This window comes from Sebastes fasciatus, chromosome 2 (assembly GCF_043250625.1).
Source record: "Sebastes fasciatus isolate fSebFas1 chromosome 2, fSebFas1.pri, whole genome shotgun sequence".
In the NCBI taxonomy this organism is placed as follows: Eukaryota; Metazoa; Chordata; class Actinopteri; order Perciformes; family Sebastidae; genus Sebastes; species Sebastes fasciatus.
The window spans coordinates 35,914,598-35,929,687 of NC_133796.1; the positions used below are offsets into that span (position 1 = coordinate 35,914,598).

At 38.6% G+C, this 15,090-nt stretch overlaps 1 protein-coding gene across 2 annotated transcripts in view; it reads left to right on the forward strand.

The window, feature by feature from the left end:
• LOC141759842 (CD151 antigen-like) overlaps positions 1-15,090 on the forward strand; it is a 35,964-nt gene that overhangs the window by 16,886 nt on the left and 3,988 nt on the right. For both annotated transcript variants that reach the window (XM_074622288.1, XM_074622277.1), the window contains exons 4-5: positions 8,795-8,869; positions 13,394-13,498. In XM_074622288.1, the coding sequence (XP_074478389.1) occupies positions 8,795-8,869; positions 13,394-13,498 (180 nt within the window). The remainder of the gene's footprint in view (positions 1-8,794; positions 8,870-13,393; positions 13,499-15,090) is intronic.

Sequence of the window (15,090 nt, forward strand, 5' to 3'; positions counted from 1 at the left end):
CCTATGGTTGCAACCAGATGAGTCGCCCCCTGCTGGCTATTAGAAAGAATGCAAGTTTAAGGCACTTCTGCATTGGCTTCACAACCGAAGGTTGCCACCTCTTTGGGACACATATGAAAACAGTAGTCAAAAATACAAGTATTCAGTCAAGGAAAAGGAAAAGGAAAATTGCTGTTTTATTCTCAAAATATATTTTTATAATGTTTTAAAATTCTTTTTCAAGAGTAAAAATGAAAAGAAAAAAAAAAAGTTTAATTTCACTTCAAATTAGATATCGTACTTTCTGGATAGAAATCTTCAAAGACAGTAGTTGAAAAGACATGCTAATAATAATGTTTATATGACAAGCAAAGGCAATATATCTTTTTATTTTGTGATTTTTAAGGCATTGTCTGTTGAATATTGAGGAAAGCAGGGCAGCCAGTGTGGGGACTTCATTTTGAGTTGAGATTAGGTCGATGAATCACAGTGAAGGAATGAACTTGTCGGCAAGGAGAGATGCTATCGAGATTGTTAAAGAGGGCAAACATAAGGGCAGGGTGGTGGTGCTGGGGGGGTAGAGTAATTGTTTCCCTGTATGTGGAGAGTGCCTGGTACCTGCTGAGAGCACATGAGAGCAGCTGTGATTGGCGACACTGTCCTGTAACCTAAAGGTCACAAGTCTTAACCACAAAAAGGCGGATCCAGCCGTAACATCGGCAGGATATCTGCAGCGGGACGGCTTAAATAAACTAGCTGCAGTTGCCTCTAGATTAAAGGGAAGGCCATATCAGACTATCTGTTGTTTGGACTATACAAAGTATGAGAGAGGTCAGTAAGACAAAGAAGAAAACTCTCCCACGGGAAGAGGGGTGTGGTGTGTGTGTGTGTGTGTGTGTGTGTGTGTGTGTGTCTGCAAACACACAGCTTCATTGCTTTGTAAGAGAAAAGCGACAGAATGGCGTAATGACTCAGGGAGAGGAGGGAGAAACTTTTTCCTTTCCAAATGACAGAGCCAAATGGAAAGCAGTCCTAACAGAGGCTGGATCCACCTGTGGAGAAACTGACTTCATGCAGTTTGACCGGACATATTACAAGTCTGAGTGTGTCTCCCTGCCTTTCTCTTTAGTTCTCTCTACATGGCTCTTTCTTTCTGTCTTTCTCACTTTATCTCATTGTCTTTTCTGTCTTTAATTTCTTTTTGTCTTTCTTTTCTGTTTTTAATCTATCCATCCTTTTCTGTCTCTCCTATTTGATCAAAAATGTAGTACTATCTGCTATAAAGTTACAAATTGAATTTATTCAAATTTTAACTAGGGCTGTCAATCGTTTTAAATATTTAATCGCATGATTATCCATAGTTAATTGCGATTAATCACAAATTAGTAAGACATTTTTTATCTGTTCAAAATGTACCTTAAAGGGAGATTTGTCAAGTATTTAATACTCTTATCAACATGGGAGAGGACACATATGCTTGCTTTATGCAAATATATGTATATATTTATTATTGGAAATCAATTAACAACACAAAACAATGACACATATTGTCCAGAAACCCTCACAGGTACTGCATTTAGCATAAAAAATATACTCAAATCATAACATGGCAAACTGCAGCCCAACAGGCAACAACAGCTGTCAGTGTGTCAGTGTGCTGACTTGACTATGACTTGCCCCAAACTGCATGTGATTATCATAAAGTGGTCATGTCTGTAAAGGGGAGACTCGTGGGTACCCATAGAACCCATTTTCATTCACATATCTTGAGATCAGAGGTCAAGGGACCCCTTTGAAAATGGCCATTGTAGTTTTTCCTCGCCAAAATCTAGGGCATGTTTGGAGCGTTATTTATGACAAGCTAGTATGACCTGGTTGGTATCAGTGGATTCTTTAGATTTTCTAGTTTCAAATGATACCTAGTTCACTCTAGCTTTAAAACTGAGCCCACTACAATCAAAAAATCGCGAGTTGCGTTAAAGAAATCCTACACACTGTTTCTTCAAATCTATGAAATGTAAAAAAAAAAAAAAATCCAAAAAGTATTACATTTATATTTATATAAAAATGAGAAACGCAACAATTTTCTATCTATCAACTAATCGTTTCAGTTCTTATTTAGGACTTAATGTATAGTATAGAGAGGGTGTTTTACGTGAGGTTATTTGCATAGAATGACGATAGTGTGCAGGGTGTCACCGTGTTATAAAGAAAGTCAAAATATTTGACTGCATTTGATGACTATTTTCATAATCAATCAATCAAGCTACTGAAATCGACAAATGCTCATTCTGCTTTCTGCCTCACTGTCTGTCTTTCAGTGCCTCTCATCGTCTCTATTTTCCCTCCATTCAACTTTGTATTTGTTTGTTTGCTTTCTTATCTTACTATATGTGGTGTTTCACTTTCTTTCTATTGAATTGTATTTATATGAGGCAACAGGCTGGCAGAGCTGCAAGCGGAAGCAAAAGGTTAAAGAGTCCGCTGCTTCATAGTTCATTTTCTGTGCGCCTGTTCTTCAACCCGATGAGTCTTTCATGACTTAGTTATGATCATCGCTCATATCTTAGGACAATCTATTAGGCGTATTAAAACACCCATTTAAATGAATTTCTTTATGGTGTTGAATAACATAAATATAACATGTATTTTACTGTATTTATGGTGTTAAATAACATAAATACAGTCAGGTTGAATCATTTATGGTGGTGAATAAAATACACTTAATTTAAGTATGGTGTTGAATACTATAAATATTATTTATTTATGGTGTTGAGTAACATAAATATAATTTATTTATGTGTTTAATAACATAAATGCAGTCAGGATGGGTATGGGTTTTGTCTGTGTGTGTAAATTACTGTCTGAAGAAAATAGTCCATCTTTTTTTTAAAGGTGGTTTAGGTTATATGAGCTATAGCGAAGTGTTCATGCTCAGTTGGAAATCTGTGCACACCTTCTCAGTGTGTGTGTGTGTTTGTCTGTGTGTTTGTTTTTGAATGCATGGTGCATCTTGAAAAGTTGAGATCACAGCCATGAATCACAGAGAAGGAATGAACTTGTCATGAGGGAGGGGAGGACCGCAAGAGATTGCCAAAGATGGAGAACATAATGGAGCTGTTTGTGGGTGTGTGTGTGTGTGTTTGGTGGTGTGTGTGTGTGTGAGTGTGAGTGTATGTGCTATGCTGGCTTTATGTCGCGCATCAAAAGAAGCAAATTCATGGACTGATATCTCTTTGCATTAGCATTTTTAACTCGTTAGAATGTCCTCATCCAAAATCTTTTATTTATGAATTTTCAAATCGTCCATGAAACTACAGCTGACTTATCTCGCTTGTAAATGAAACATAACAACATACATTAAAAAGGACGCATACATAAATTCACTCAATTCAATGAAAATAAACAAGGTCATTTTAAAGGGGAAAATGTTTTTAATCCCATGTCTTAGCTATGTATTGGTGTTAAATTAAATTATTTATAAAATAAACCCATACCAAAAATAACTCTAAAACAACACATCTCAAATCATGTGAATCTACTGAACTCAACTTCTAACAATGCAATGTAAATAAAGATAATTCATTCATTCGTTCATTCATTTAGCCCATAAACATATGTGGAAAATGCTCTGTGGACTTTTTAATGCTTACTGCGCAATCGTCAAGTTGCTGCCACCGGTGTTTTCCGAAGTAGTCCGTCTAATGAGGATGTCCCGTCGTTTCAATCAATGCAATTCTTAATGTGTTTTTGTCATCAATTATTTTTCTAGTATTTGTCAAACACTGAACACAACTCTCAGCTCTCTACTCAGCAGGGACACAACCTCTCAGCTGAGCATGCACACACACATCTAGTGGTGTGGTTGCAGATTGCAACCAACTGAGTACTCCTCCGCTCACTCCTCCCTTTCCAAGACTGTGGTAACGTGAGCCGCCGGGTGCAAAACCGTGGTAACACCATTTCGCCTCGCTCAGAGGCCATCCTTACCATAACAACACTACTTTAGGAGCAACGGAAGTCAGGCGGCTGCTGGCGGTAGCATGATTTTGCACTCTGCGGGTCACGTTACCGCAGTTTCACAAGCGTGCCGGAGAACTACGGTGGCCTTCAGCAAAAGTAAAAACGCAAAAGGCTCTCCAGTGTTTGGTTTGTCTGTTCTGGGCTACTGTAGAAACATGACGACGCTCCCTATGTAGATATGAAGGGCTCATTCTAAACTAACAAAAACAATTCTTAATTTCAGGTGATTATACACTAATGAAAACATAGTTATGAATATGATATTCCATTTCTGCTAATAGATCCCCCTAACTGTTCCTTTAATAGTAAAGTAGCCAGCTGGACTTAAAGAGTAGTCGGCTGTTTGTCCGGCGGCCGGCGCTTATAGAAAGCTCTGCACGTGTCCAACCGTTATCTGATTAAAGTCACCTTCAGCGTGACTCTGAACTCCGACTCACTCAGTAATTGTAAAGGCAGCAGTACACTTCTAATGAAGTCTGAAATAGAAACACAGAGCTGCATACAAATGTGTGTGTATCCACGGTGTAGTTAAATGTTCCCTTACGTACGCTGGATGCTGGAGGAAAGAAGTTACAAAAACTCTGTGAAAGAGGTCTGAGTTTACCTACGAGATGTTAGACATTTAGTAGTTTAGCCAGGAAGTCTGAAGCCAATGCAGAGCTGTTAAGAGAGGTTTTGCACATATGAACCTGCTGAGAGTCGTTTTGACAGTAATTACACTGTGCCCTTCAGTCGCCCGGGAGAAGAATGGCAGCTCAGACGTAAAATGAGAGAGTCCGCGAGAGAGAGAGTGTGCCTGAGATCATAAGGAGGCCTCTGGAGTCACTGCAGTCAGTAATTCAGCCGCCTCGGTCTCTACAGCCAACAACAGGTTCTCTGTCACACCCGCTACACATCACTGTCCGTGTGGGATCAGCCCGAGAAGCATGTTGTTGTGTGTGTGAAAGAGAAAGCGGAGGCAAACACCACAAGTATATGGTAGCGTCAGAAACACTGGCCTTCCACTAACCCAATTGTTTTCAGCTACAACTGCAAAGATATTCTGTACGGATGTTTGCAAGATATCAGCTCGGTTACAAGACTAATGAGATCAAATCCTACTCTGTGTGGGTGTTAAAGATACATTATTTAAAGAATATATGTGTTTAAGTTGAGACTGATTTAAAATCAAGCAATTGCCAGAAGGTGTTTATGTTGTATTAATATAGTAGCACAGACTACTGTCCTCCCGCTTTTATATGTTTCTGTTCAGCTTACATCCATAAAACTACCATTTTCTGCCTGACAGATATTCTCAGTTTTTAGGCCATCAATTTTTGAGGAAAAAAAGTAAACCTCTGATAACCATATAAGCTGCTAGTTGTTTTTACATGAAGACCAACATTTCTGTCCAGGATACCTCAAATATTGTTATTAAAGAGTTGTGATATCAACATTTGCTGTGGCAGAATATTGTACAGTAAAACTATTATTATCAAACATGACCGTAACAGTAAATGGAAGAAATCATCAAAATAAATGGGGGAACTTTACTAGAAATGTAATCATTATAAATACCTATAGTGGAGCTGCAACGATTAATCGATCAGTTGTCAACTATTAAATTAATCGGCAACTATTTAGATAATCGGTTTAAGTACATTTTTAAGAAGAAAAAAAGTCAAAAGTATCTGATTCCAGCTTCTTAATGGTGAATATTTTCTGGTTTCTTTCCTCCTCTATGACAGTAAACTGAATATCTTTGAGTTGTGGACAAAACAAGACATTTGAGGACGTCATCTTGGGCTTTGGGAAACACTGATTGACATTTTCTGACATTTTATAGACCAAACAACTAATTGATTAATTGAGAAAATAATAGATTAAATAGAAAATAATCATTAGTTGCAGCCCTAAAAACTATTATTATCAAACAGTAAATTGAAGAAAACATCACAATAAAAAAGATTTTACTAGAAATTTAATTATAAATAAATATAGATTAAAAATGGAAATATATGTATGAACTGCAATGTCCTCCCTTGTAAGTCAGCAAAACATATGTGCTTTTTTTTAATCAGTTTAGTTACATTTGGAAGTATTGAAGTTAAACAAATGAAATTTGAAGTGGGAGACATTGTAATGCACTGAATCTTGACATAAAGGATCTGATATAAACAGGATCAAATCCTCACACACCTTGTTTACTGTCATAAGTTGAATCTGACTTTCTTCTGTATTCGGTATCTAACTCTGTCGACGTGCTTCTTAAACCATCAACACAACATCAAAATGCATCTTGGGGTCGATTCAGCATTCAGGCTCGGAGCCACTCAGAGGTCTAATCAGCCCAAGCTATCAAATCAAAGACCAGGTCCACTTTACCGGCCTGATTTTCTATCTCTGATAGCAGCAGGCCGGAGGAATTTGGGTCAAGGTTTTGGTCTGATAATATCTCTTCTTGTCTTTAATTCTGCAGAAACTTCTGCGCACCTTCCCTCTAACCCCTGGTCACGAATCAGATACCAACGATAAACTCTGAACAGCAAAGCTCACTAAAAAGCACAGAGTGTGAGATGTACCACTGAGCAATAAGTCAAAGTTTCAGGCTTTAATAAACCAACTTTGACCTGAACATGAATAGAAAACCATAAGAGAGCACAGAGCTGTTTTACTTCAATTAACCTAACTTTAAGCTTTGTCATCTGTTGTGAGGCCTCTTTTTATGGGCTGGCACAGTTGCACATGTTATATGCACTACTATTAACCGTTAATTACTTACACCTGTACAATGTAATTCAATCCACAACATCAGCCTTGCAAAAAAATCCCACTTTTGTGAAGCTTTTTTAGGCTGTACTTGGTGGTGCAGTTGTATTTGATTGCATTATATTTACATTAGGGGCGTAAGGAAATATCAATACACTTGAGTGTCATGATATTATGTTTTGTGATATTGTATCAAATCTCAAAAACACCATCGAGTTTTAGTTTACATGCAAAGATTTGTGGCAGACAGTGACTCAATTTTGGGTTGTTTTTACATTGGATGTTACAGGGACTGTGATAAATACCAATGCATATCCCACTGTTCTGACTGTATGGTGGTGTGTTCTTTGTCCTATGACAGTTTTCCTAAAATTAGATTTACAAAACTGCAACATATCGCCTTGCATACAGTATCGCAATTTATTGAATTGTAACCCCTGTATCATGATACGTGTCGTATCGCCTCATTCTCGCCAATACACGACCCTAATTTACATGAAGGTGAAAGAATCTCATTAACACCCCTGTGGTCACATGAATTAACAGTGCCCAAACAAAATTGGTCTATTTACACAACTTTTTGGCCAACTCAAGTATTGATTTGACAGTTTACATTTTATGTTCTCTTATATAAATGTTTCATTCTCTTATCCATGTTGTATTAAAATCATCATCATCAGCGTTATGCTCATTAATTAAATATTTTACAGTCCTGCTACCCTTTAAGATACTTTGTCCCAGTTCCATACTTCATGTCAATTGTATATAAAATATACTAATCTGTATAACATGATGTTGGTGCATTTGGTATACAAGAAATCAACATACTGTTTCGCTGTCCGGCCCGCAGCTCACCGCTCCCGTAGCGTCGTTTTTGCCCACAGCAGGCAGCTGTTTTCAGTGAAACAGCTCTAAAAACCAACTGTCCATTACCTGCTTAGCACTAAACAGCAGACAGACATGGTTAGAAACTAGCTGGTGAACATGGTGGAACATTTAGCAGCTAAAGAGCCAGATATTTCCCTCAGGAGTCGGTAGAGACCTAAAATAGAGCTAAAAGGAGACGTGACTCCAAATGAATGAAAATGTTGCTTCCATGTTGCTGCTGGATGTGTAAATAAGCAACTGTTTGCTAACAAGGTCACCATATCAACTTGAAAAGATGATGAGATGTCAATGTTTGGTTTCACAGAATGTTTCCAGAGAAATGAGTTGCAATTTTAAGTGTTTTATAATGACGAATCAACGAAAGAGATAATTTAGTACTTCAGACTAGGGCTGAACGATTTTGAGAAAAATATCCAACGTGATTATTTTGACTGATATTGCAATTGCTATGATCTTAGATATTGGAGAGAATGATCATTTTTACATCACTATTCTCATTTCCGTTGGAAAACAGTACCAAACAAAGATGTTTTCATAAGTCTGTAGAATATGATGTGTAGGCCAGGACATCTCTCAAGCACCACAATGTAAAATGGTATTTTGACACATTTTGTCTTTAACAAATATTGTGCCTCCTGCAATTTGAAAATTGCAGAAGGCCATATTGCGATTTTGTTAAAATTTGGATTAATTGTGCTGCCCTAATTCAGACGTCAAACTGGGACTGCCAGTGATAGTTAACAAAGAGACAGAGAAACTGTTTAGAGGGGTTCCTGGAGCTGTTTCACCACCATCTACAATTAGTTTATTTATTATTTTCTTGCTGTGAGCAGCTCCTTTTCATTTGTGCTTTTGTGCCATCAGCAGGAAACCCGGCACAGGCAGTCAGAATATATTTATGAGCATAGTTTGTTCTCAGTTGTTCCTTTTAATGAATGTCTGTACAACCCTGCAGTGGGCCAACTTTTCCACATTTTTATTTCTAATTAACATTTCAATATAATGGGACCAGACTTTAGCCACTACATGTTTCTATTTTGTTCAAACTACCTCTCTAGCAGCACTGCATGTGTGACTTTAAATGCACCTGTTGCTTCATCACATTACCGTCCACTAACTGTATTTTCCTCTCCTCTGTTGTTCTCTGTGTCCTCAGTACTTTGTCCTGCTGCTGTGTATCTTCCTGTTGGAGATCCTGGCTGGCGTCCTGGCTTATATCTACTACCAGCAGGTAATCCCCCTCGGGCCAACAAAAAAAAAGAAAGTCCTTTCCAATAGATTTTACAATGCACCCTGAGATTTGTGCTGTATGTTAGGTCGTATGTGTGGAATGGCGGAGGAGCAGCTGACAGATGGTTAGGATTCTCATTGTCAATTTAATTGATTAGTTGATTATTTTCTTGATTAATCGATTAGTTGTTTGGTCTATAAAATTTCAGAAAATAGCGGAAATGTGGATCAGTGTTACGTCCTCAAATGTCTTCTTTTGTCCACAACTCAAAGAGATTCAGTTTACTGTCATAGAGGAGTAAAGAAACCAGAAAATATTCACATTTAAGAAGCTGGAATCAGAGAATTTAGATTTTTTTCTTTAAAAATTACTCAAATTGATAAATCGATTATCAGCGATTAATTTAATTTAATTGTGACAACTAATCGATTAATCTATGTGGCTCTAGTTTGGATATGTTTTAAGTAATTAGGGCTGTGAAAGTTAACGCGATAATAACACGTTAACGCAAATTTGTTTTAACACCACTAATTTCTTTAAGGCATTAACGCAACTTGCGATTTTAAGGGTGTAGGGGGCTCGGTTTTATAGCTAGACTGAAGATACTGGCATCATATGAAACTACAATGCCAGTTTTTCATGAAGGAGGTTAAATAACGCTCCAAACTTAAGTTAAATCTTGGCAATGAAAAACTGGCATGGCCATTTTCAAAAGGGTCCCTTGACCTCTGACCTCAAGATATGTGAATGTAAATGGGTTCTATGGGTACCCACGAGTCTCCCCTTTACAGACATGCCCACTTTATGATAATCACATGCAGTTTGGGGCAAGACATATCTCCTTTTAAGGTACATTTTGAACAGCTAAAAAATGTGTGATAACCATGGACAATCGTGTGATTAATTGCAATTGAAATATTTGAATCGATCGACAGCCATAGTAATAATGTAGTCTCAACTGAATTGTGTTGGCGGCTTACAAAAGGCAATCTCATGAGTATTGTTTTTTTTGTCTTCTGATGTACATACTTTTGATAAATTATCCAGTTTATTGTCACTGAAGTAAAAAAGAAAAAGAAAAAGAAAGAAACTATCTTGGGTGGACACAAGTCAACCGTAATACAGAAAATCATCCAATATTAAAACCTGATGTCTGTGTCTTGAAGCTCTGATGTACTCAACTACAAAATCAACCGAGCATGCATGTCTCTTAATCTGAGCACGTAGTCAAAAGAGTTGTAATAAAGCACAGACATCTGTTACATATCCCTCGTGGCGTGTGCTGCGCTGTGGTTTTAACCACCACAAAACCAGCATGACGAATCAGATCACAGGGAGGAAATATTAGACAGCCCATTAAAAATACAAATATCAGACTGACCGTATTACTCGTGGTACATTTAGTCCAAATGGAATGAAAAATGCCTCCAGTAAGTACACATAACAAGGCTGAATGCACTATGTCAGAAGAATTTAGAAGCATTTTGTTATGATTTTAGATTGAGCTACACTCAAGCAGAGCTGCTCCCTCCAAAAACAACGAAATGAAGAACTCTACTGACGCAGGTTAATGACTAAAGGGAGTAAAATACTGCTAAGCGATGGAAAAATACCCACAGTTCTGCTTATACGTGATTATTGTCTTATCTCATGTGCTGTAGTTGATGTATGGAGTTATGACTGACTGCACGGCAACCAGTTGCAAATGAGAAGTCTTTCTACTCGTGTAATATTAACAGGGACATTGCTCTCCACCAGCGTCACTCCCACCCCGACTAATCTTAAAGCCTGGTGGCTTGTAGCTCAGCAACAGGGCTTTTCTCAGTCTAGAGGTGCACTGCTTTCATTATTACTGCCTCATTCATAATACAAAACTCCTCTGAACACGAGCAGTCGCTGAGCTCCATGGCTCTCTGCTGATTCCTAAAGCTGTGACTCCTTTACTCGCTTCAAAAGATTGTTGCATTAATTACGTTTAGCTAAAATCTCTAAAGCCTCTCTTCTTCCCTCCCTCTGTTCTTCCGTCCTTATTATTCCTCATTTCTCTTTCTGGTAATCAGTTGTGAGAACTGTACATTTGCTTTTTATTTCCAGATGCCAAACACCTCATGGAACCTGCTTGTAGCTCACACTCAAACACATTTTGTTCTAGTTTATTTTTCTATTTTATAGCTGCTGTTTTACATTTAATACTTGTTCTATCTGTTCTGTCTTTGTATGGCCTGAGATTAACATTAAGCTTTGTCAGGCACTTTATAAACAGACAAGTGAAGCTAAATGTGTTAGGGCTGCACCATTATGGCCAAAATGATAATCACAATTATTTTGCTCAATATTGAGATCACGATTATTCATTGATTTTAGGGACAAAATATTTTTTATTGCACTTTAACATTTAAATACACAGCACTGCTTTCACTTCCATGTTGTGCTACATTCCTGCTAATGTACAAATCTTTTCACCAAAATAAGACTGGTCCTTATTCACAGAAACATAAAATTGCAACGTCACCAAAACTTTTACCCCAAAATTAAATTAGTAGAACCCTGCTTTCACTTTCACATTATGCTACATTCCTGCATCAAAATAAGACTTAAAATAAGGTTCTTCTTCAACTGAATTCAGTGCATTTTCATTTAAAACGAGTAATTAAACGCCATTTTTGCAGTCATTGTAATTGTGGGAAGCCAAAAATCGTGATCGCAATAAATATTTGATTAATTGTGCTGCCCTAAAATGTGTCCGTTAGTAATAGTCACTTGTCCAAATCAAACTATTCTACTAGTTTACAAAAAAATTGTAAATTATTTTAACCACACCTACATTTATCAACCCAGTCGCCAAAATAAAATGTTGGCGTTGTACGTTTCTGCAAACCGCGGATACGTTGAATCTCGACGTTTCTGAACCAAAAATATGTTTCATATCCACATGTCTACATACATGTCACATCAACGTTATACCACTTGTGGCACTTTTGCCATTTCCAAACTGCATTCTCAACTACGTCTAGGTTTACGCAACAAACCTACTTGGTTAGGATTAGTAAAGGATCATGGTTTGGGTTCAAATAAGTATGTTACTTTTAGTTTTACACTGGGCATGAACACCACTCCTACTCAACTCCTGGGTGAAAGTCCAATGTTTGACCTGTCCACCCACCCCGATCTCCTCCCTACGTGGATTTGACTTAACCTTCTATTTGGGTAGATCTCTAGCTCACCCGGTAGAGCGTGCGGCCCATGTAGGCTGAGTCCTTAGCAGCGGCCTGGGTTTGTGTCCGACCCGCGGCCCTTTGCTGCGTGTCATCTCTCCCCCCCCTTTCCTGTCATTCTCCAGCTGCACTAATGCAATAAGGCAATAAAAAGCCTTAAAAAAAAAGAAACATACTATTTGTGATACATCAAAAACAAACGCAATCCGGGAGAAAATACGTTCCCTCACAAGGTAATTGATGTTGCAGTTTCAATGTATGAAAACATAATTTATAGGAGACCAGGCTGCATTTCTAGTTCAGCTATTTAGCAACAAACACAGAAGTTCATCCTACATTGCTTTTTCTTTCTTTTTGCCTTTATATCCCAATCCTATAGTTTATTTATGGTACAGTTCTGGTGAACTGAAGAGTCTGTACTCTAACAGTATTCAGCAGATAATAGGCTCATTAACAAAACTCTCACATTTTGTAACTTTATAATGTGAAATATGTCAAACACCAGCCATTAAAAAATAGAAATATTGCAACTGTATCAGTCATAGCCTTCAGGTCACGCAGTTGTCAAAACAGCAGATGCTCATCCCTTCCTTACCTGTAGATGGCGCACATTTCCGTGTCAACATCTGCAGTTCTGAACTGCTTCAGAGTCAGACCTGTGGCTCTGGTTTCACAGCCATCACCTGAATAGATGTTTGAACTCATGTTTGCTCGTATGTGGTTAATACCACACGATGCTGTTCACTCACACACCAGCTGTTTCGACTCATTGAGCCATTTTCAATCTTGAATTGCTGCTTTCACCTCACTGCCGCAGTGTTTCCCAAACTGTCAACAGGTAAAATGAAAATCCCTCCTGTTTCCCCTTTTCCTCTTTGTCTTCACCTCCCGTCTCTCATCTCTCTCCGCCCCTCCCTTCCTCTCCTCATCATTCACTCCCTTGATATCTCCTTCACGCTTTGATTTACCGTGGTTTCCCAGCTGGCTTGTTGCCATAGAAACTGAGCCCCCCAGACCTCCCGCTCCTCCACTGTGCGTTTTTTTCTGCCACTGGTCTCGAGAACAAAAAAATACACCGACTTCCTCTGCCTTCGCCCCGGCTTCGTCCTCATCTGCTCCTGTGATGTTAGAACCCGCCGTCCATGACGTGTATCATCAGGAGGGCGTTTAAATTCTGTGTGCTCTAAATCTCATCAGTACCTGAGTCAACAATTACAACTAAATTTATCACTTGGTCATGCTCTGTGCTGGGCTGGGATTTTTTGTGTTGCCATGTGGTGAATATATATGTGTCTGTGTGTCTGAGCAGTTGAATGAGGAGCTGAAGCAGAACCTGAGAGGCACCATGACTGAGAAGTATGGACAGACAACCCACGAGCACATCACCGGGGCTGTGGACAAGCTGCAGCAGGAGGTAAGTGTCTGCATCTGTGGGCTACCTCCGGGGCTGAAATGTGAAGCCAATGCTGAAATGCCTTAAACTTGCATTCTTTCTAATAGCCAGCAGGGGGCGACTCCTCTGGTTGCATAAAGAAGTCTGATTGTATAGAAGTCTATGAGAAAATGAGCCTACTTCTCACTTGATTTATTACCTCAGTAAACATTGTAAACATGAGTTTGTGGTCTCAATCACTAGTTTCAAGTCTTCTTCAATACAGCATGATGTTCATTTAGTAAATTGTGGTCCCATTTAGAGTCAAATAGACCATAAAGGAGGGGATGCTTTAGGGCGGGGCTATCTTGTGATTGACAGGTCGCTACCACGGCGTTGTCCGGTCTGGGAGTTGTCCGTGTTTTCATCTTAGAACTTTAAACCTTTCACAGTGTGTTTTCAGTTCATGAAAGTTAAAAGGTGCTATTGATAACATAGATAACATTCAGCCACTATATGTCGCATTCTCCCCTCCCCTGTTCCAGTAAATTTACTTACCGTCAATCTCCGCAATTTATCGGGTTTTTTTCCACACTAACTGACGACCCAGAGATACCACGTGATACCAACGTTGTTTTACTATTGGCTCACAAGCTTTGTTAGAAGTGGGAACCAAACGTCAGATATCTTCCACAAAGATAAACAAAACATTGATTTTGGACCCACCAAAATCTTTAAAATGATAATTCACAATCATAATTAAACCATACTTTTAATTGGCACCTCTCTAAAGTAGATGTATTATTTATTTTTTAATGTTCATCTACATAAATTTTTTATCAATTAGACCTTTTAATTATAACCTTTTTGGTTGCGTGAAAACATCTTATTCAGTGTTCAGTTGGCTCCACTCTCTTGTGTCACTTCTGGTTGCAAAAAAACAACATGGCGACAGCCAAAATGCCGAACTCGATGGCTTCAAAACGACAGTCCACAAACGAGTGAAATGAGTGACGTCACGGTGACGTCTATGGTCTGTATTCACGATGGATAGATGAATGGATACAACTACCAATTTAACAAGGTGGATCGTATTTTTAACACAAACTCTGAAATGACAACTGAGATCTACTTCCAAGAGTGACGTTTTTCTTTGACCCAAAATAAATTGGAAAACTGGATGTATTTATAGTTGGTTGTTGTGCATCCACACCGTCACATTATAAGTGAACTAGAGCGTCTAAGCAAAAGTCTCATTGACTCACATGTGGCTTGTTGATTGGACGGTGTTTTAGTAACCTATCATCCCATCAGATTAGAGATCTCGGTGATGAGGGCCAGTCAAAACAAATCCGATTCCAGTCTCTCTGTCTTCAGCTAAGCATGATGGACTTGTCTGCACCCTGTGCTGTAATTTACCCTCTCTACCAGTTGACAGCACATGAAGGAGCGGATAAATTTGAGCAGCAGTCGAGACTTCAGTTGGTTCATTTTGTATGCTGAGTTTTTTAAGTACGAGATGCCCCGGGCTGTCAGACGTCAGCATTTATTCTTTGTTCTTTCTTCTAAACTTTTCCAGAAGTTTATTTGGACTTCTCACATTTGCACAGAATCCATCTACCAGCACCTTTAAA